The sequence below is a fragment of the Apium graveolens genome, chromosome 10, assembly GCF_009905375.1.
Source record: "Apium graveolens cultivar Ventura chromosome 10, ASM990537v1, whole genome shotgun sequence".
NCBI classification, from domain to species: domain Eukaryota; kingdom Viridiplantae; phylum Streptophyta; class Magnoliopsida; order Apiales; family Apiaceae; genus Apium; species Apium graveolens.
This window is the reverse complement of record NC_133656.1, coordinates 230,406,079-230,426,635: the sequence shown is the minus strand read 5'-3', so window position 1 is coordinate 230,426,635 and position 20,557 is coordinate 230,406,079. Positions and strand designations below refer to the sequence as shown.

Sequence of the window (20,557 nt, the reverse complement as noted above, 5' to 3'; positions counted from 1 at the left end):
CACACAGATATACTTAAAAGAAACTTGACAATACAATCACTGTTTTATCTTTTAGTTACATTTGCATGTTAGAAAACGATTTTAATTGCTCAAAATCAGTTATCCGTGAGTTCGATCTGGCACATAGATTGGACCTAAAAGAACAACCCATTAAACATGAGGCTTATGAGTTAATGAATGATATAGGTGACAACCAAAGCCAACAACATCAGCACATACGCTATCCCTTGATCAACAGTTGTCCCTGCATTCACATAAGTTTCACTTTCAATAACAATTTGTCATTATGTTACGATAAGAACCATTTTACCCTACACGTTCTATAAATCATTTGTCGGGAAACTACTATGAATCACCGTTTGTACTTTGTAAAGTTAAATAATTTGTATTTAAACAAACGCCTAAACAAATGTATATATACCGCTAAAAATGACATAAAAAGAATAGTACCATCATTAGTTGGAGCAGGAGCAGGAGCCGGAGCAGGAGATTGAGAATCATCAATGGCGGCAGCTGCTGGTAGAGAAATGGTGAAGAGGAGAGCCAATAAGAGAAGCATTGCTGCAATCAAAGCAGCTTTTCTTGCCATCACCTCCATTATTCTCTAATTCCCTTCCTTGAACTCTCCTCTTCACTATTTCTATCGAATTCAATATTTTTTAATATCCTTTATACTTGACAATACTTTTAAATGTCAGTTCGCCGGACACAGAGCTTAAAACTTGGAGACAATTTCAACCAACGGAAGAGGAGCCAAGAGGGTGTGTAATATGCCCTGAGCTTTCCATTTTTGGGATGGAATGAATGAATGAAACCCACTTAGTTTAAAATTGAGGCATGCATGGAGACAAATTCGGTGAAACACCACCACAAATTAGCTTTGATGTATAGTGATGTGTTAAATAAAGAGGAAAATGAGGACTCGTTTCTTTCATTTTCTTAAATCATCAAATCTTCCGATTCATAAATTTTATTTCTTGTTACAACATAAACCGAAACCAATCAAACATATTACGCCAAATTATATTGTGAGTGTTAAGACGGAAACAAAACTTAAATTCGATATTTAATGATTTGTCAAATAAAGAGAAAAAGGATGACGCATTTCTTCATTTTCTTAATTAACTAACTCTTCAATCGACACTAAATTATAGATTTCTTGTTACACCGTCAACCAAATTGAACCAAACATATTAAGTCGGAATTATAATGACACACGCAAACAAAACTCTAAGAGAAAACGATTACCTCTACTATACTATCACAAATACACAAAATTTCAAAACTAATCTGTCTATGTAATGCATAAACAGGAGACTAATCGATCCGAACGGAGCTTAATTTTCCGAAACTGTTATTAGCTAGCTAGCTAATAACTAATTACTGCCAGAGAAAAGCACCCATAGCAAACTTCTTCTTATGTTCCAAACTTCCAGTGCAGGGGAGACCATACTGAGAGAGCAAGCGATCAAGCTGCCATTCAGGCATGTTTTCGTAGTCCGATTTCGAGTACCTCGGAAAATGAACAGGCATCTGGAAAAAGCAAGATGACGATGATGCATTGCCACCATTGTTTCTACTAGTAATATTTTCCTTGGTGTGATCAGCCAATGAGCCTTTGCTTGAACCATCCACCCCCACCGCCATAAGTCTGTACAGAGAATGGCGAGTAGTAAGATGTTGGTAGCATGATTTTACGTTTATGAATCATGTATTTATACTGTACAAAATGCAAAACCCTCGTTAAGTTGGCCACAAAACTAGGAATATTCGTTTGTGACAATAAGCAGCTAGCTGTAAATGTAGAGTTTTACTTTTACACAACAAAAAATTGTTTGGTTAAGTAATCAGTTTCATTTTTAGCCTCCGGTACGCGTACATAAAAAATATAGTTATGTAACTTATTTTTATAATTTTCTTTTCCTGAATAAAATTTGAATGTTTTAATTTTTATTCAGAAAAACAAAATTGTAAAAAAAAATTACAGAATTATACTTTATAAGCAACTTAAAATACGTGTCGGACACTATCTAAAAAATGTAAATAATTGAAAGGGACGGAGGGAATACAGTCTTAAAAAAAATGTAGAAAACGAATTAAATCCTAGTCTTTCTTTTGTTAAAAATGACATTTGTCGTCCGTGCCATATGAAACCTTTTTTTTAGGGTACCGTGCCCTATGAACTTAGAAGTTAATTATTATACAAAAAGATGTGAAAAATACAAAATTTAATTCGATCTTTTTTAATTATATATTTACTTGGTACTATCTTCCTATTATATAAAACAGAAAAATTTAAAATTTAATTTGATCTTTTTTAATTATATGTTTACATGGTACTATCATCGTATTATATAAAATACTAAAATAGTATGTTCAGTTCCTAGCTTGGTTACTTAATTCACACACATTAAAATTTTCAATTAATTGATGAAAATCGTTAAATGTATAATTACAAGATACATAAAATTTAGATCCCATCAAAATATTTTTTTATAGACATATTAAAATTATCGTACTATAACATATAATGATAAAAATAACCGTATATCTTTCGAGTTATTTGAGAGTTGTTATATTTATAAAATTAATTAGAAACCGTCATAAAATACCTTTTTATCCACATAATCATGTAATCATTTATAATTTTAATTCAATTTTAAATACAAACTATTTTGAATTTCTTTTTATTTTATTAATATAGCTTACAATTACAATCTTACAATTTAGTATCTATTTCAAAAAATTCTCAAAACTCAACAAATATTAATTAGTCAATTTTTTAAGTATATGATGAGGTAGAATCACAGACATGATAAATAATTAGCCACGTTAACCACTTGTGTTATCTAATCCAATTTACCAACTTTATTGAATTAGTGGTGGCACAATTATTTATATATTAGCTAAAAAATATAGTACTTAAATGATATGTTAGCAAAAAATATATATATTCTCTATCACATTTTGTATATATGTTATATATGTTGATCATATAACCATGCATGCACGTTCAACTTTCTACCTTATTTTAATGAAACACACATATATTCATATTATATTTGTATTTTATATATGTGTTAAATTTTTTATTTTTTATTTAATATTTTAACTTTATGGCATATTAAGTGTCAAAATATGATTTCTTATTGACCAATTTTATTAATTATTTTAATAAACTTTACATATTTATTAAAATATTAATTAATATAATATAATATAATTTAATATAATATAATAAAATATAAATATAAATATAAAATTTTATTATACATATAAATATATATTTTTAACACATATAAGTGTCTTATTATAATTCTATAAATATATATTCAATATTTTTTCATGTAATAAAATTTTATTTTTAATTGTATTTAATTAATTATTTTAAATGTATTTTAACATGTAAAATTTCCATATATATATAAAATAATTTAAAAATACATATAATATATTATTGTTGAATTTAGCTAATCAACACCTGAGCAAATGACATTAAGATTCAACAAAATTAAGATAATGATAATTTAGCTAGATGCTCTTAGAGCATCTTAAATAGAGATTGTTAAATCTTATGTGATATGACATCTTAATTGCCAACCTTGACAACTTCATAAATGGTTAAAATATATATAAAAATGCAAAAATTTTATATCAATAATGCCCTTGTCATTTACAATTTAATTTTAGGGATCTAAGACAACAATTAAAGGTTGGTAACAATTGGAGTATAATGTTGCAAGTTGATATAAAATTAAGTAAAAATAAAATATCAATATATATAATTATATGACAAAATTGAGAACTAACTTGACAATTCGGTATTGAAGATGCTCTTATATCTTCAATATTGAAAGGGTAAAAGAAAATATGGAAAAAGGGAAAAGAAAAGATAAAAAAGGTTATAAAACAAAGTATGTGTGAGAGCTTGATTTGAGTGTTGTAATCAGGTACATTTACAGGGCCTGAGTTATAACATTTCCGGTGAAGAAGAAAGAGAATGTCGACCATTGCTTCTGCCTCCACAGCCTCTTCCCCTGTTCAACCTCTGTAAAGTTTTTCTTTATTCTCTTCTAACCCCTTTTTTACCTTTATTATTTCCTCCATTTTTACCTTTATTATTCATCCATGTAACTTATATCAATATTGTACTCTCTCTCTCTCTCTCCCTCCTTCTCTTCCCCCCACCACACATCTTATAAATACGTTTTATACACATTGTTTTGTTCTTGTGAGATCTGATAGTATGAGTATTTACCCCCATTATATGTTTTTTTTATTCATTAGGGTTTTTGTAGCTTATATTGATCTCTTCAATTTTAGCTTGATTATATATAAATTTTCTCAATATTAGCATTTTTTGTACTCATCACGTTTGTTAAGCTACCTGTTGTTGTATGGATGTAGATTACTTTGTTGGTTCGTGATAGATGCAGATTACTTTGCGTGTTCGTTAATATTATGGTGCCGTTTGGATTGTGACATTCCAACCTGGTTAACAAGAATGAGAATGAGATTTCAATACAAAAAATTATTAGTTTAGAACTCATTCCATTCTTTATAACCGGGTTGTAATCACATTATCCAAACGGCCCCTATGTTATTATGAATATTGATGGTGTAATTTAAAAAACGTACCACAGGTTGTGTACTAAATTACTACTTGTTTTATGTAGATGCGATGGTTACCTTGGTGGGACTTCCCACATCACTGATGATTTGGTTAACAATATCTTACTCCGTCTTCCCGTCAAGCATCTCCTCCGTTGCAGATGTGTTTCTAAGCTGTGGTGCTCTTTGATTGATAGCACTAGCTTTGTTAAAAGACATCTCCAAAGAACCATTGAGTGCAGCCCTGATTCTGGTATTGTTTGTAAATCTGACTCCAACTTTTACTTGGCGGAAGTGGATTCATCGTGTGATTTCACTGCTGTTGAAGTAACTGATCCACTTAAGACGTTTCTATCTGGTACTGTGATTGTTGGTTCGTGCAATGGCTTGGTTTGCTTGTGGAAGAATGACTATAAGGTTGACAATGATATCTATCTTTGGAACCCCGCAATCAGAAAGGCAACACGATTACCTAAACCACCGGATCATGTCCCTTTTCCTTCGTTGCTTATAGGGTCTGCCCTGGTCGGCTTTGGGTATGATAATGTCAATGATGACTATAAGGTTATGACAACCGTTGATAGTCAGATTTGGGGCATAATGGTAGCTGTTTACAGCTTCAAAGGCAATTCATGGACTCGGGCTGAAACTATTACGAACAGATACCGCATAAGTGGACATTTTGGTAGGTATGCAAATGGGTCGTTGTATTGGCTTGCAAGGAAGGACTCTGATATAATCTTTGCTTATGATCTTGGAGTTGAAAGACACAGGGAGCTCTCCTTTCCTGATGGTGTTGATCAAACTAATGAGAATGGCATGGGTCTTACTGTCGTGAATGATTGTCTTTGCCTAGTTGATCTATACTCCGACTCTCATGCGGATATATGGTTAATGAACAATACTGGGGTGGGAAATCCCTGGTCCAAGATAATTTCAGTGAAACAACTAGGCATAGTTGGATCTTTTGAAATCGTTTGGCCTGTTGCTTTTTCAAAGAGTCGGAATGATATTCTTTTGCAGGTAGATGAGGATGGATTAATGTGGTATAGTTGTGCAAGGAATGAAGTGAAGAATGTCACAGTTCATGGGTTACCAAGTCAATTGTATTTGCGTGCTTATACCGAGAGTCTTGTCCAGCCCTGTCGTAATTTCAAATTGGATGGGAAGCAAAAACAAAAGAAAAATATGTAAGGAACTCCTAAATGTTTTAAATATCAGTAGTTTTAGCTTAAATTTAGCTTTTGAAGTGGAAAAAAAAGTCATATAAGAGTTGTTGCCATATGTATAGTTATAAGCATATCAATTTGTAGGTAACTACCATAACTATATTTTAGCTAACTTTTGAAAATTAATGTTGTACAGGAGCGATTTTCTTTCTGAAGGATTCAAGCTAATAATGTAGGCCAGTACTGATCGAAAGATGGGTGAAATATTGGTTTGGTAATATAACTGTTGCAACTCCATTTGTTTTATTCATTGTTTTTTCTTGCCGTTCGATGTAAAAGTTATTTTTCATGTTAAATTAAGCGAGATAATTAACTTTATTCATACATTGTTGTAGTTTGTTGTCAAGTCCACGAGGAAGCAATTTAGTGGAAAGATGGAGCAGAGTGCACAATGTAGTAATGCTATAATCCTTATATGAATTCTATTTTAGGATGGTGTGGAAGACCTATCTTTTTGTTAGTGCCAAACTTTAGTATTTCTGTTTGTAATAAACTGCTGTTACCTACGTATATGTTGGCTTTGTGACTGGATTTTGAGGAATGTTGGTTCTCTGTTGATGGTAGTGAAGGATCTTGATTATCTAGCTTAAACTTTATAAGTATTTCTTTTGCATCCAGTGTCCTTAATGTATCGTTACATGAATTCTATAGCTGAAAGCTTTGATGCATTCTATAGCTGGTCTTCTACAGGGTTTACATGAATTATTCTTTTGTAAGGTTTTGTAGAAGACCGTAAAGCCTTGTTGTCTGTTCCATGTCTCGTGAGATAGTTGAGTCAGGTTCAATTGTTTGGTATAGCCCCTTTTAATGTTGAGGTGCAAAGTTACAATAAAATTTAATTTGGTACGTTTGCATTTTCCTGCTGTATGTATTCATGGTGAGAAATCTAAGATGGAATGTTACAGCCAGTTGTCCAGTTATAGGCTTATATGTGTTATACTGTTATGCAACCTCTTTTTTTAGCACAGACGCTGATTGTTCTGTTTGGTCATATTTGTTTCTTCCTCTCAGAATTTTAGAGTTAAATGTGTCCATGATTACCCAAGGTTTTGCAACTTTACTAGCTTCTGCAATGCCTTATCTTTCGTAAGTTCTTTTTTAACGAACATGCACAGAGCGTCAGTTGATTAGTTATACCTATACCATCTATGCTTAGTATAGAATATATTACAAAACGAAAGAAGTCCGCAAAACCTCCTGCTTTATTATGTGAAAAATCTAAGTGATGATGACTTGTGTTCTTATTCTATGTCTCTGTCTTTTTGATTCTGATTTGTTACAGTTGCATCATATACATCACAGGTGAAAGGACTTTTAGTTACTAAATCTTTGTTTTGGTGACACTCTACATGTTAATGCTGTTAAATTATTTTGCACCTCATCAATAAAATAGAGCCTCAATTACCTCAACAAAACAAGGCTTTGCTGTTTTGTATAGATTGATGTAAACAAACAGATACCAACATATAAAGTCATAATCAATAGAATCAAGATAATGTCTGAGATTAGTCTTATACTGTATCATCAACCGAGCCCCAGCATTTCCTCGAATTCCAGTCAACAAAGCGAGCATCTAGATTATAAATGTTAAATGAAACAAGAACAACTAAAGTCCGGTGATAACAAAAGATAGGTCTACAACCAGCTTGAAATACTGCATAATAGAAGCAAAAACATGAAACATTCTTAAAGTAGCATTCTACTCATCTTCTTTCTACTACATTGTCCCTCCATGCACGCACGCTCCATCATCCTTAATGCAAGACCTATCCAAAAATATAAAAGAAACCAATTTAATTTAATTTTTTTAAATTTCCTAATAAGTAAATCTTTATCTCATTAACACACAAGATAACAAGATAAATGGAACTAGGAATATGTCAGTTATCTTACCCAATCAAGTTCACTTGTTTCTTTTTCTTAATCCATAGTCATAAATTAAATTCCTTAGAAAAACAACAGCTCCTGTAAATATTCTCAAAGGTTAGCCAGATATTTTGCTTATACAATACATTCAATTAACACCCATTTTTTCACCTTGTATCAATTACTCTGACACTATTTTTTTTCCTACCTCACTTGACAAACTCGTATCGTAGTTATTCATATTGATAACGTTTAGGAGATTGAGTATCTTACATCTCAGTGTAAACGAACATTTCAAAGAATCGCGGAGCCCCCTGAACTGTGACATTCTTAACTTCATTCTTTTCATGGTCATACCGCATAAGTCTATCCTCGTCCACCATTATTAAAAAATCATCCCGATTTTTTGAAAAATGATCACCATGCCAAACAATTGAAAAAGATCCCTGTGTTCCTTGTTGCTCCACTGATAATACAATGGACCAAGCATTTCCCACTCCATTATCGTTCATCAGCCATGTATCCAAACGGTAATCAGAATCGTAACCAATTATGCGGAGACATTTATTAAAGACAATCAGACCCTTGTCGGCAATCTGATCATTCTCATTATTGTAAACAGGAAATGGGAGTTCCCTGTGTCTTTCAACTCCGAGATCAAAAGCAAATATAATGTGAGAGTCTTTCTTTGCAAGCCAATACAACGATCCATTCACATACATACCACGTCTTTTTGCATATATGCAAATTCCATTCAGAATAGTTTCAGCCTGTGTCCATGAATTGAATTTTAGGCTGTAAACGGTCACCATCATGCCCCAAATCCGAGTATCAGCAAATCTCACAACCTTGTAGTCATCATTGACTTGATCATACCCGAAGCCAATTATGTAACGCTCCACAGGTCTGATAGGAAGAGGGATATTGGTTGGAGAAGGCAATTCTCTACACTTTCTTGTTGCGGGATTCCACAGTAAAATATAATTATTGTTCCTCAGCAAGCAGACTAAGCCGTTGCAAGAATCAATAAATTCTGCACCAGATAGAAAAGTCTTGACCGGATCATCTATTTCCACAACAGGGGAATCACATAAAGAATGCACATCCCCCAGAAAAAAGTTGTCACCCCTTGCGTAAGATCTTATAATAACACGAGCATCAGGGTTACATTCAGTGTTTCTTTGAAGATGTCTTTTGATAAAGCTGGTGCTATCAATAAGAGAGCACCACAGTTTACATACACATCTGATACGAAGGAGATGCTTGACCGGAAGATGGAGTAATACTTCGGGAATCAACTCTTCCGGAAAGTAAAAAGTTCCATTAAGGCAACCATGGCCACTGCATGAAAAAAGCAATAGACATATTCATTAATACCATGTTTAAATAAGCAAATATATCTGTAGATGAGAAACAAACAAACAACCATTTCAAAGTTTAAAAAGAAAGAACAATTAAACTAGTTTATCACATGTAGTTTGATGTGTGATCTCTTCCCTCAAGTCTAGCTAATCGTTCAAAATCACCCATGAAAAAGAAACTACCGGGCTATAGTTCAAGGATCACAAGTTCATAATAGTTTGAAACAAAAATAAGCTACTATGCTAGTAATGCTACATTATTACCGAATGTTAGAATTTTAATATAAGATCCTGAAAATGACTTTCTTCTATGTTCTAACACGCATTAAGGTTTTTAGAGTGACTCGCTCAGGAACAAAATCGCAGCTACTATGCTAGTAATGCTACATTATTACCGAATGTTAGAATTTTAATATAAGATCCTGAAAATGACTTTCTTCTATGTTCTAACACGCATTAAGGTTTTTAGAGTGACTCGCTCAGGAACAAAATCGCAGCATGATTTATCCAATCACAATAGAATAATGTAGAAATTATAACTAAAAAAAAATCAAAATATTATGTTTATAATGAAATACCTGGTGACAACCCAGTTACATAACTAAGTGATTTATAAATTTATAAGTGTGGGACAAACAGACCCTAATTATTAGGTACTAGAACTGAACAATATAACACAAACAAACCCTAAGAAGTATGAAATGCAAATAAAAGTTCTTGAAACTGTAATATTTTAACATATAAAAAAAGTGAATAAATAATAGCTCGATCATAATTTTAGAAAGGGGGGAAGTAGAAGACGAAATAACTTGCAGTTTGTGTGCACGAGAGGCTGCGGAGGTTGTTTTACTACGGTTTTTCGACATTCTTTGCCTCGAAATATAGAGGGGGGCAGGGTGTAGTATACTACTGTTACACTATATATTCAGTATATAGTACAAACAAAGAGGGAAACTATTTGTATTCTCGCCTAATAATTCGCTCAAATCTAAATACCAAAATTTAAAGTTTAAATAAACCCGTATAAATATGTGGGAATTTTAATTTTAATTAAGAGAAATGCTAATTTATCAAAACACATTCCACATTCTAAAATGCTTATCGGTTATTTTCTTATTAATGATATGAACCTTTCAATTATATATACATGAGTTTCACGAATAAAAATACGTAAAAAAAGTTTTATGGAAAATGTGTGAAAACATAAAGAGTAGAATTGTTGCGTCGAGACCTTAAAAAAGGGAAAGTTAAGTGAGTTCCCCCGAAACTGAGATACTCGTAATTAGAAAGTGAGTCCGTGAAAACAAATTTCCAACAAAAAAATGAGGAAGAGAAGTGGTCGAAATGGCTAGTAATTTTGACTAAAAAAACAAAATTGCCTCCCCTCCTTTTCCTTTTAATTCGTTGGATTCTATGGGTCATTTCAAAATATTTTTTGGAATCATTTTTGGACATGTATTATTATTCTTAAATTAATTATTATTCTCTTATTGTTAATGATTTTATTTATTGTATTTTGTTATATTCTGATTATATATTAATTTATCAAAGTTATTGTTGTGACAATTATAATTTCATTGAGATTTTACTATATTTTGGGATTCGTATAATGATTTGAAAAGACTTGTGTTTATCTTGAATACATCTATATTATGAGTTTTTGCAGCTTGAAAGAGTCAGAAGACTCAGAAGTAGACTACAAATTTTAAATTTAAGTTTTCAGCATCTTTCTATGTACAAAATATAAATGTATTTGGAATACAAGCCAACCCTCTAACTAGCAAAAATAACTCATCGCAGCTTCAGAAAGATATATCATATATGTAATGTTTTTTTTATAATTAATACACTGGGGCGTTTGGATTATGGTGTGTAATCGGAATTTGGAATAAAAATGAGAATGATAAAAAATTTCGAGGGGACCCAACCTTAAAGAAATATATCAAAATTACTAATCTAAATACTAATGCATATGATTAAGGTTGCGATTTTCGTTAACCGAACAATCAAACTGCACCTTAAATCTGGTGTTCGACGAGATTTGAAACTTTGATATACACGAAAGAAAATCATAGTGGTAAGTAGACCAAGAGGTCACTTTTCAAATATATGTAATGTTCAAGAAAACAGGTAATGTGTACATGATCCGTACTTCATGCATGATTGTTTAAAAGAACTTGTAAAAAAGGCGGCTTATAGAAGCTGGAATTTTGTCTATAGAGCCTTATTGAAGTCAATGCATTATGTTTGTGATAGTTAGTTAGTCTGCAAGGGCATAATAGTCTTTTTACTTAGTTTTCAGTTTTAGTCTTCTCGCCTAAAGTTTGTTACAAGTTGTGCTTAGTTCTATAAACTCAGATTATTGATCTGAGTATTGGATATTATTTTTAGTTTTTGTAAACAATATACAGTTACTTCTTGATCATTTTCAAGCTCTCTTCAATGTTCTTTATGTCTTTCATTTCGTTTTCATGAATGTTAAGAAGCCTCTGGGTAATAATTGACTTCTGCATTTTTCAAATTCCAGAGATAGTAAACACCACAATCAAACTAAAGCCCGAGCTTTAAAAAAATGGTTATTGAATATCAAAAGGGCTAAAACATAACAAGTGTGCAGATGTAGCTGTGAGCCTGTGACGTCTCAGCCAAGACGCTCCTAGCCATGAACATAGACTGCAGCTATATGCAGCACAACTGGTTCAAGTTGTTCCTCACTTTGAAGTTCAAAGTAAAAGGCTTATGAAGCAACTGAACCTGACAAACTACTTATAGGCATTCTGTCATCTTCCTTCCACTACAATGTCTCTTCAAGTACAACATATAATAAAAGTGAATCTAATTTAATAGCCTACTTACTAATAATGATTTATAAATCTCACTTGAAGAGATAAAAAAAATATAAAAATAAATGAAGCAAGAACAAAATCGAATATTTTACCCAACCATTTCTTCTCCATTCTCCTCGATCTGTCCTGAATTAGAGCTGTAACTTCAATCCCTGTAAACATGCTAACATATTATGGCAGTTTATATAAATTGACATGCTAATTTTTTATAAATTGACATGCTAATTTTTCATCCTATGGCAGCTACTCTTATACTCTTTTTCCAGCTTCACTAACTAAACTTAGATTAAAGTTATTGACATAAAAAAGAAGAAGATTAAGTTTCTTACCTTTGTTTTTTTCTCGACTTGCTTTCCGTTTCATTATGTCTTCTGGTTGCTTCTTTCGTTTCTTTTCTTCTGATTCCTTCCCGTCTGAGTAACTGAGTTGAACAAGACTCTCAGTGTAGACAAGCAAGTTAAACGAATCTGGAAAACCATTAATTGTAACATTCTTAACTTCATTCTTTACATGATTAAACCACATAAAAGTATCATCTTCCGCCACTAAAAGAAGATCCTTCTGAGTATTTGAAAAAGCAACATGAACAACATTAATAGATCTGCATATGCCTGGCTGCTCCACTGATATTAATTTAGACCAAGAAATTTCCGCCCCATTATCCTTCATTAGCCATATATCAGTACGACAACCGAGAATTAAATCAAACAACCACAGACATCTATCAAAGACAGTCAAACCCATGCGATTTTCATCAGTCTTGTTCACGCCAGCAGGAAATGAGAGTTCCCTGTGTCTCTTAGCCCCGAGATCAAAAGCAAAAATAAAGTGGGACAGATTGGTTGCAAGAGAATCCAAACCTCCATCATTATTGGTTGCAAGCCAATACAAAGACCCATTAGCAACCTACCAAACGGTTCAGTAAGATTAGTATCATTCTCAATAGTTCCATCTTTAGTTTCAGCCTCTGACCATGAATTGCTTTTAAGGCTGTAAATAGTCATCGCTCTGCCACAAATCTGACTATCACAAGTTCTCACAACTTTGTAGTCATCATTGACATGATCATACCCAAATCCCACAAAGAGAGATCCATAAGGTCCGGAAGGAAGAGATGCATTAGTCGAAGGTAGTTCTTTAGCCTTTCTGGTTGACGAGTTCCATAGTAGCATAACAGGGTTCCACCAATGTCATATCAGTCAATTTTTTACACAAGCAGACTAAGCCATTGCAAGAAGCCAAGAACCAACTAAATCCGCACCAGACAGATAGGACTTAAGCGGATCAGCTACTTCTTTGTGGGAATCGAACCTTCATTCTTCTATACAATCTCGTACATGATAGCTACTTGAATTCAGCAAAAAAAATGTACAATTAATTTTAAAGAACTGAATTTTAAATATAAAATTAGGCATAATACATAAATGGATTATTATTTTAATTATTATTATTATTTTTTTTTTGACGAAATGCAAGATTATATTAATTCAAACAATCAGCCAACATACAATTCTTCAACTCGATAGGGACAGAACTCCTATCAAAAATACGACCTGGGTATAAATACGATGCTCTAGCAAGATGATGAGCCACCATATTTGCAGACCGCCTAATAAAATACAAATAAAAATTGTTCAACTGTTCGATTTTTCTGCGACATTCCTTAACAATCAGGCCAAAAGGCGATCTCATATAAACTCGACTCCTTATAGCCTGTACCGTGACCAGGCTATCAGTCTCTAAGATCACCTTTTCCCACCTCATCTGCTCCACTTAGCTGAGCGCCTCCTTAACCGCCATGACCTCGGCTAATTCTGGAACAACAGTGCCTTGGTGAAGCACAGCTTTCGCCTGAATCAACCCACCATTTGAATCTCTAGCTACCAAACCAAGCCCAAACTCCTCTCGATCTTGAAAAGTAGCTGCATCCACCGTTACCTTAACTGTATCAGACTGTGGCTTGACCCAAGAAGAAGCTCCATCACCTTCAATCATTGGCGAAATCGGAGCTGTGTTCGAACGACCTTGGGCTAAAATCCATTGTGTAAGGTATTCCTTGGCTGACTCAACTACTCTGCCTGCGTAAATGCGTTTTTGATTCCAAACCAACTCGTTACGTGCTTTCCATATTGCCCAACACACTATAGCAACTTCAGCTCTTTTCTGCAGGTTACTAGTGGCAAAGACATAAACTAACCAATCTGAGAAACCGCTCACCTCACCTACTTGACTGTTTGGCAGAATAAATCTCCAACACTGTGCTGCAAAGTTACACTGCACCAAAGCATGAACAATAGATTCCTCTTTCCTCAAACATACTGGACACGTCGCTTGCACCTGGACATGCTTCTGTTGTAGCTGAACATTAGTTGGGAGACAGTGAGATAAAGCACGCCAAATAAGATTTAACGCCTTAGGAGGGGCCTTAACTTTCCAAACCTTCTTCCATAAACTAGCAGAATCCTGAATATTCCACCTGTTTTTCTGAAATTGGAGAAGTTTATAAGCACTTCGGACAGAGTAAACTCCTGAGCTCTCCATCCGCCAGTATATATGATCCTCACTGCTACCAGCCTCAATGCGAGTATTCAAGATGCATAACTGATCTCTCTTGTCAAAAATATCTCTTATAACTTCTACATCCCAAGCTCTCCTATCAATACACAATAGAGATGCAACCTTTTGATCTACAATCGCCTCTGACTCTGACATGACATAAGGATTAGTGACATCTTCTAACCAAGGCTGTCCTTTTATGCTAATTGACTCTCCTGGACCAACAAGCCATCTGACTCCACTCTTAACTAAATCCTTAGATTCCCATATACTTCGCCAAATAAAGCTAGGATTGGTCCCCAAGCTTGACTCTAAAAAATTCCCATCTGCAAAATACCTTGCTTTATACACTTTAGTCGCCAAGCTTTCTGGCATTATAAGAAATCTCCAGGCCTGCTTACCAAGCATTGCGATATTAAAATCACGAAAATTCCGAAACCCCAAACCTCCTGCATCTTTATGTTTGCTTAATCTATCCCAACACATCCAATGAAGCTTATTGCCATTATCCTGCGAATAACCCCACCAATATCTAGCTAGAGTTCGTTCTATATCATTGGAAACCTCAAGTGGCAGCAGAAAAACGCTCATGGCGTAAGTTGGTAGTGATTGAGCGGCTGACTTAATAAGAACCTCTTTCCCTGACTTCGAGATGGTCCTACTATTCCAACTGCGGACTCTATCTTTCACCCTCTCTTTTAAAAAACCTAGAATAGCCGATTTGTTTCTCCCAACTATGTTAGGAAGGCCCAAATACTTTGTTTGCTCATTCGCTTCCTGCATTTGAAGACACTGACATATTGCATTTCTGTTATAGGTAATAACATTAGTGCTAAAAAACACCCACGATTTGCCACGGTTAACTTTCTGACCCGAGGCCTTCTCATACTTTTCCAGTAACTCCAGAATTTTATTTGCTTCCCCCACCTCTGCTTTGCAATAAAAATAACTATCATCCGCAAAAAGCATGTGGGAAATAATCGGAGCCCTACGACATATGCTAACACCCTTTATCCACTTCTTCTCTTCGTAGAATCTCATAATCGCCGAAAGACCCTCCGCACATATAATAAAAAGATACGGGGATAGAGGATCCCCTTGGCGGATACCTCGACTTGGAATTATAGGCCCAATACACTTATCACCGTGGACAATATCATACGAAACTGTGGACACACTTTGCAAGACCAGATGCACCCACCAAGGACTAAAACCCATTTACCTTAAGATTGCTTTCAAAAAATCCCATTCAATACGATCATAAGCTTTACTCATGTCCAATTTTAACGCCATATACCCATCCTTACCAACTCTCTTCCTCTTGAGATAGTGCATTACCTCGTAGGCTATCATAACATTGTCAGAAATCAACCGGCCTGGAACAAAAGCGCTTTGAGTTTCTAACACAAACATACCTAGCATCTCCTTCAACCGGTTAGCCATCACTTTAGTCACCACCTTCATTAAAACATTAAACAACGAGATGGGCCGCAAGTCTCCCACCATTATCGGGTTTTTCTTCTTAGGAATGAGGACAATGTTTGTGGCATTAAGCCCACTCTTGATTTCCCCATCCTGAAAAAAATTCCTAACCAAATCCACAACATCATCCCCTATAATGGACCAATGTCTCTGAAAAAATGTTGGGGTCATTCCATCCGGTCCAGGCGCTTTGTCCGGATGCATTTGGAAAACAGCCCGTTTCACCTCTACATCTGTAACTGGCTTCAAAAGCTCGGCATTATGATCAGTAGTTACTCTCGCTTGCACACAGTTAACAATCTCTTCTGTCTCCGTTTTCTCCGCCATAAAAAGATGATGAAAATAACTAGCGATCAAGTACTGTAACCCGTGCTCCCAATCGACCCACTCACCCTCAGAATTTTGCAGCTTATGAATCGTATTCGCACGTTGGCGAGTTGTAGCTGCAGTGTGAAAATATTTGGTATTTTTATCCCCTGATTGGAGCCACAATTATTTCGAACGCTGCCTCCAAAATATCTCTCTTTGATCCAGAACCAGAAAAAGCTATTTTTTCACTTCATTATACCTTTGCAAAGACTGAGTATCTCGTTTATTTCTAAGCTGCTTGAGCTCCACTTTACACTTCTTGATACGAGTGCTAAAGCTGCCAGTTACATCTTTACCCCATAAGTCTAACCTTTCGCCACACTGTTTAATCTTCTGCATAATATACAAATCTCTGCTACCCTCCCAATTGTCCTTTACTATCTGATAACATAACGGCTCAGTTAACCAGGCGTTCTCAAACCGGAATCTACGCCTCCTGTTCTCCGTACTACGTCTTTTAGGTTCCAAAAAAATTGCAGCATGGTCTGATGGCGATCCCTCCAGACTGTAAAGCTTAGCAAGCGGGAAAACATCCAGCCATGAGTCACTAGTTAACACTCTGTCAAGCCTCATCTCAATCCAATTCTCTGTGCCCCGTCCTCTCTCCCAAGTATACTGATAACCAACCATATCCATATCAACCAGCCCTACTTCTGCAATTATTTCATTAAAACCATCGACTAACCATGTAGGATAATTGGCGCCTCCTCTAGTATCCGCTTGCGAGGTTATATTATTCATATCTTCAATCACACACCACGGCAAATTAGAGTCCCTTGCCAAGGTTCGAAGCAGATCCCACGTTCTTCTGCGTTGATTCCTAACTGGCTCTCCATAAAACCCAGTAAGACGCCAAGGAGCTATACCAGACATACTAACTTCAATATCTATATGATTCTGAGAATAACTTTTGAGACTAACTTGATCGACATCTCTCCACATTAACGCCAAACCCCCGCTTCTACCCTGCACATCCACCACAAAAACACCATCATAGCCCAGTTTAGAACACAACCAATCCATCTTCTCTTTTCGACAAAGCGTTTCACAAAGAAAAACAAAATTAGTCCTAGTTTGACGAATAACGTCCGATAGGAACTGAATCTTCCAAGGCTGCCCAACACCCTGGCAGTTCCAGCTACACGTACTCATAATCCTAGGCGGGCCTGCATCGCAGCACCCGCCTCTAGCAAGTTTTTTGGATTGGACATAATATTTCCTTCAGAGTCCACCATATTTTCGTCATCTGGGCTATGCCCTTCAGTAAGCCCAACATCCTTATTATCATATACTCGACGTCTTTTTGGGTCCCCAATAAAAAGCCCAATAGAAGTCATAACATTTTCCCCCTCTTTCCCAGATTTTAAATTTTGAACTTTCGATAATTTGGCTCTACCGTCATAACTATTTCCTTGATTGTCTCCAACCAACTGTATCCCGTAATTTTGGGATCTTGTTACCATGATTCCGACGCTTTCTGTTCTGGTCAACTCATCATCCCCTACATTCTCGTTCATCTTCTTAGGACGTAGCTTTCCCCCACCAGCATTACGAAGCCACTGATTCTTACCTGCATCAATATTATTCCTCATTGGGGCCCTAAGCGAGGCATCATAATTTCTAACTCCGATATTACCTGCCTCATCGTACAAGGACTCACAAAATTTCTCTGAATGACCAATAATTCCACAGTAAAAACAGAACGAAGGAAGGCGCTCGTATTTAAATTTAACCCACATCCAGTCACCCCCCGCCTTCTTCATACGCATTTGACTCTTTAAAGGCTTGTTAACATTAATGGCCACTTTGATACTTACGAACTGCCTCCAGATACTTTGGAAATTCTTGGGATCTACCATTAAAAACTTACCAATATAATTGCCTATAGACCTCAACACGATCTCCGAATTGAAACCAACAGGTAGTTCATGAATCTGGACCCAAATATACAACTCATTCAACTTGATATCAGATAATTGTTCTCCCATTTCCAGCCTTCTGACCATCAAGGCTTGGTTATTAAATGTCCAAGGACCATCATCTAGAACTCTTTGCATATCGAACTCATGGAAAAACCTGAACAGAAACAGGTTAGGTACATTTGACTCTCCATGAAAACGCCCTTCACTGGTCTCCAAAGGTTTGCTAGTGTGTCCTGCATTGCCACAAAGTTAACTTTTCTGTTCGTTATGAAGCTTCCCACCAAACAAAAAGCCCATTCTGCTGACTGAACCTCCTCGTTGATTTCACCCAGAATTAACCCATCTTCTTCTCCATCATTAATGGACATACTTGCATATCTCTGTTCAATATCTTGCTTTGATGAACTCGCCATTTTGGATGACAAGCAAACTAATAGAAGGATACGATTTGATAAAACCAGGAAAGCAAAAACACGTCAATGGACGAGACTTATCTCAAAACTCATCATAAGATGAGACTACTTTATTAAAAGTTTTTCGCTTTCTAATTTATTTCACTGCTTCTGCCAATGTAAATCTAATTATTATTATTTTTTAGTTTGAAAATATATCTCATATATTTTTAACATTTTTTTATTATTAAAAGTAAATTAAAATGTATATATATAATTTTTAAAGAAAATATTGAAAATAGAATCGCCTATATATAAATAATCTAGATTGGTATTAAATATTTAGATAAGTTCGAATTATAATGAGTTAATGAATTTTAGTTTATTTTGAATTTGAAATCAAAATTTGGCCCATTGTTCAAAAAATACTCGAAATTTGACTATATGACTAGTCGAAAAACATTGTCACATTCTACGTTCAGTAAATTTAAATTACAAGTTCGACGAGAATATCTTATCAATAATGTAAATTTTTTTGATATCTTATATTAATATAAATTAATGTGTTTGAGGTATTTATAAGATCAAGTCAATTAATTATTTGTATTAAAATTACTAACTTCACTAATTGCGCAATAGTGTTGTGAGACTTGTCCCTATTTTAAAAATATTTGAAATTTGATATGAAATCTCAGGAGATTTGTTAAAACTACGATGACATATTAAATCAATTTATTTTTCATTTTTCACTTTTAAAAAAACTAGCATTTTAAAAAGAATTCTTTTAGATAAACAATATTTATTGATCAAGATAATATTGTACAAATATTTTGAATTATTTTAATATTTTGAAAATATTTTAATTTTTTGAATTATTCAAATAAAAGTTATATCTATACTATATTGTAGTATTTGATTCAATACATTTTATACTATTTAAAAAATATATATATTGTTCAATAATTTGAAGGAATTAACCAGTTCAACTAATATTTATAAAATTTTATCGAATTGAAAAATATTTAATTTTAGGAAAATAGTATACAATATTATCAAATTATTATATGAAGAAATATTAGAGTTGTAATGAAAGAAACTTAAAAATAGTTTAAATAACAATATAATTACAATTTTTCCTTCAAATTCTTGAAAAAAATCATGAACATCAATAATAAGTCTTACAATATATAATTTATTTTTATGTTACATGATTGATACTCGGTCGCGTAAAAAACAGATATGGATTGTTTGTCAGTGATAATGTGAATACCATATATATATTATTGCAACTTATTTATTACATAATTTTAATTTTTAAATAATTATAAATACATGTTATTTAAGTAATCAATTGCCTCGCTAGATATTAATATTGATTATACATGTACATAAATCAGATATTTAACATATAAATAATTGAAACCATCGTAATTTTCTAAGAAATGTAACATATGATAATTCACATGCTAACATAGACACATATAAGTTAATCTTATTTTGTTAAGAGTAGTGTAAAAAAAATAACATTTTTCCAAACATACATACGTTAAATTTCAAAAACTAACATTTTTTCATTAAAATCGACTTTTATATTAACAGTAGTGTAAATTTTATATTATTTTATATTATGATTGCAAGTAGTTCTGAATTCAGTTATTCATTTTTTATCTTTTGAAATTGAGTAAGTTAATTGTAAGTTAGTAGAGAACACCAGTTATATAGTTATTTAAATGAAATTCAAAATTTTTGGTCAACTTTGTATTCAACATATATGTTAGTTTTTAACTTTTTCTTTGTAAACATATCAACGACATTCTACATATTAAATTTATTTGTTTCATTTTAATCGTACACTGACTACCTGTTTATATTCATTCATTAAATAAAATTATACAATACAAACAAGAATACATATATTTTTCT

General features: G+C 33.8%; 4 protein-coding genes and 1 long non-coding RNA gene across 5 annotated transcripts; 1 reads left to right on the top strand and 4 right to left on the bottom strand.

Moving 5' to 3' along the window:
* Positions 1-3,892: 3,892 nt before the first annotated feature.
* On the top strand, positions 3,893-6,442 carry LOC141693362 (F-box protein CPR1-like). The gene is made up of 4 exons (XM_074498444.1): positions 3,893-4,050; positions 4,677-5,801; positions 5,977-6,054; positions 6,176-6,442. Exons 1-3 carry the CDS (start codon positions 4,001-4,003, stop codon positions 6,014-6,016), a joined length of 1,215 nt encoding a protein of 404 aa, XP_074354545.1. The 5' UTR covers positions 3,893-4,000; the 3' UTR covers positions 6,017-6,054; positions 6,176-6,442.
* A 1,533-nt stretch (positions 6,443-7,975) lies between these two features.
* LOC141691965 (F-box protein CPR1-like) lies at positions 7,976-9,236 on the bottom strand. The gene is made up of 2 exons (XM_074496713.1): positions 9,178-9,236; positions 7,976-9,047 (listed from the first exon to the last, which is right to left on the bottom strand). Exons 1-2 carry the CDS (start codon positions 9,234-9,236, stop codon positions 7,976-7,978), a joined length of 1,131 nt encoding a protein of 376 aa, XP_074352814.1.
* A 2,321-nt stretch (positions 9,237-11,557) lies between these two features.
* On the bottom strand, positions 11,558-13,311 carry LOC141693590 (uncharacterized). Its single transcript, XR_012563150.1, has 2 exons — positions 12,243-13,311; positions 11,558-12,065 (listed from the first exon to the last, which is right to left on the bottom strand). It is a non-coding gene; the product is annotated as an uncharacterized LOC141693590 (long non-coding RNA).
* Positions 13,312-16,497: 3,186 nt separating this feature from the next.
* On the bottom strand, positions 16,498-17,472 carry LOC141691964 (uncharacterized). The gene has a single exon (XM_074496712.1). The coding sequence runs from the start codon at positions 17,470-17,472 to the stop codon at positions 16,498-16,500; it is 975 nt and encodes a 324-aa protein (XP_074352813.1).
* LOC141691963 (uncharacterized) lies at positions 17,469-18,655 on the bottom strand. The gene is made up of 2 exons (XM_074496711.1): positions 18,549-18,655; positions 17,469-18,396 (listed from the first exon to the last, which is right to left on the bottom strand). Exons 1-2 carry the CDS (start codon positions 18,653-18,655, stop codon positions 17,469-17,471), a joined length of 1,035 nt encoding a protein of 344 aa, XP_074352812.1.
* Positions 18,656-20,557: the final 1,902 nt, after the last annotated feature.

What these genes read in the sequence shown, in the direction of transcription:
- LOC141693362 (XM_074498444.1), top strand. Translation starts at nt 4,001, where the DNA reads ATGTCGACCATTGCTTCTGCCTCCACAGCCTCTTCCCCTGTTCAACCT. An exon ending in TCTTCCCCTGTTCAACCTCT is followed by an intron (nt 4,051 to 4,676) that starts GTAAAGTTTTTC and finishes TGTTTTATGTAG; the next exon opens with ATGCGATGGTTACCTTGGTG. An exon ending in CAAAAACAAAAGAAAAATAT is followed by an intron (nt 5,802 to 5,976) that starts GTAAGGAACTCC and finishes AATGTTGTACAG; the next exon opens with GAGCGATTTTCTTTCTGAAG.
- LOC141691965 (XM_074496713.1), bottom strand. Translation starts at nt 9,236, where the DNA reads ATGGGTGATTTTGAACGATTAGCTAGACTTGAGGGAAGAGATCACACA. An exon ending in GATCACACATCAAACTACAT is followed by an intron (nt 9,048 to 9,177) that starts GTGATAAACTAG and finishes TTTTTCATGCAG; the next exon opens with TGGCCATGGTTGCCTTAATG.
- LOC141691964 (XM_074496712.1), bottom strand. Translation starts at nt 17,472, where the DNA reads ATGAGTACGTGTAGCTGGAACTGCCAGGGTGTTGGGCAGCCTTGGAAG.
- LOC141691963 (XM_074496711.1), bottom strand. Translation starts at nt 18,655, where the DNA reads ATGGCGAGTTCATCAAAGCAAGATATTGAACAGAGATATGCAAGTATG. An exon ending in GAAATCAACGAGGAGGTTCA is followed by an intron (nt 18,397 to 18,548) that starts GTCAGCAGAATG and finishes GTTTCTGTTCAG; the next exon opens with GTTTTTCCATGAGTTCGATA.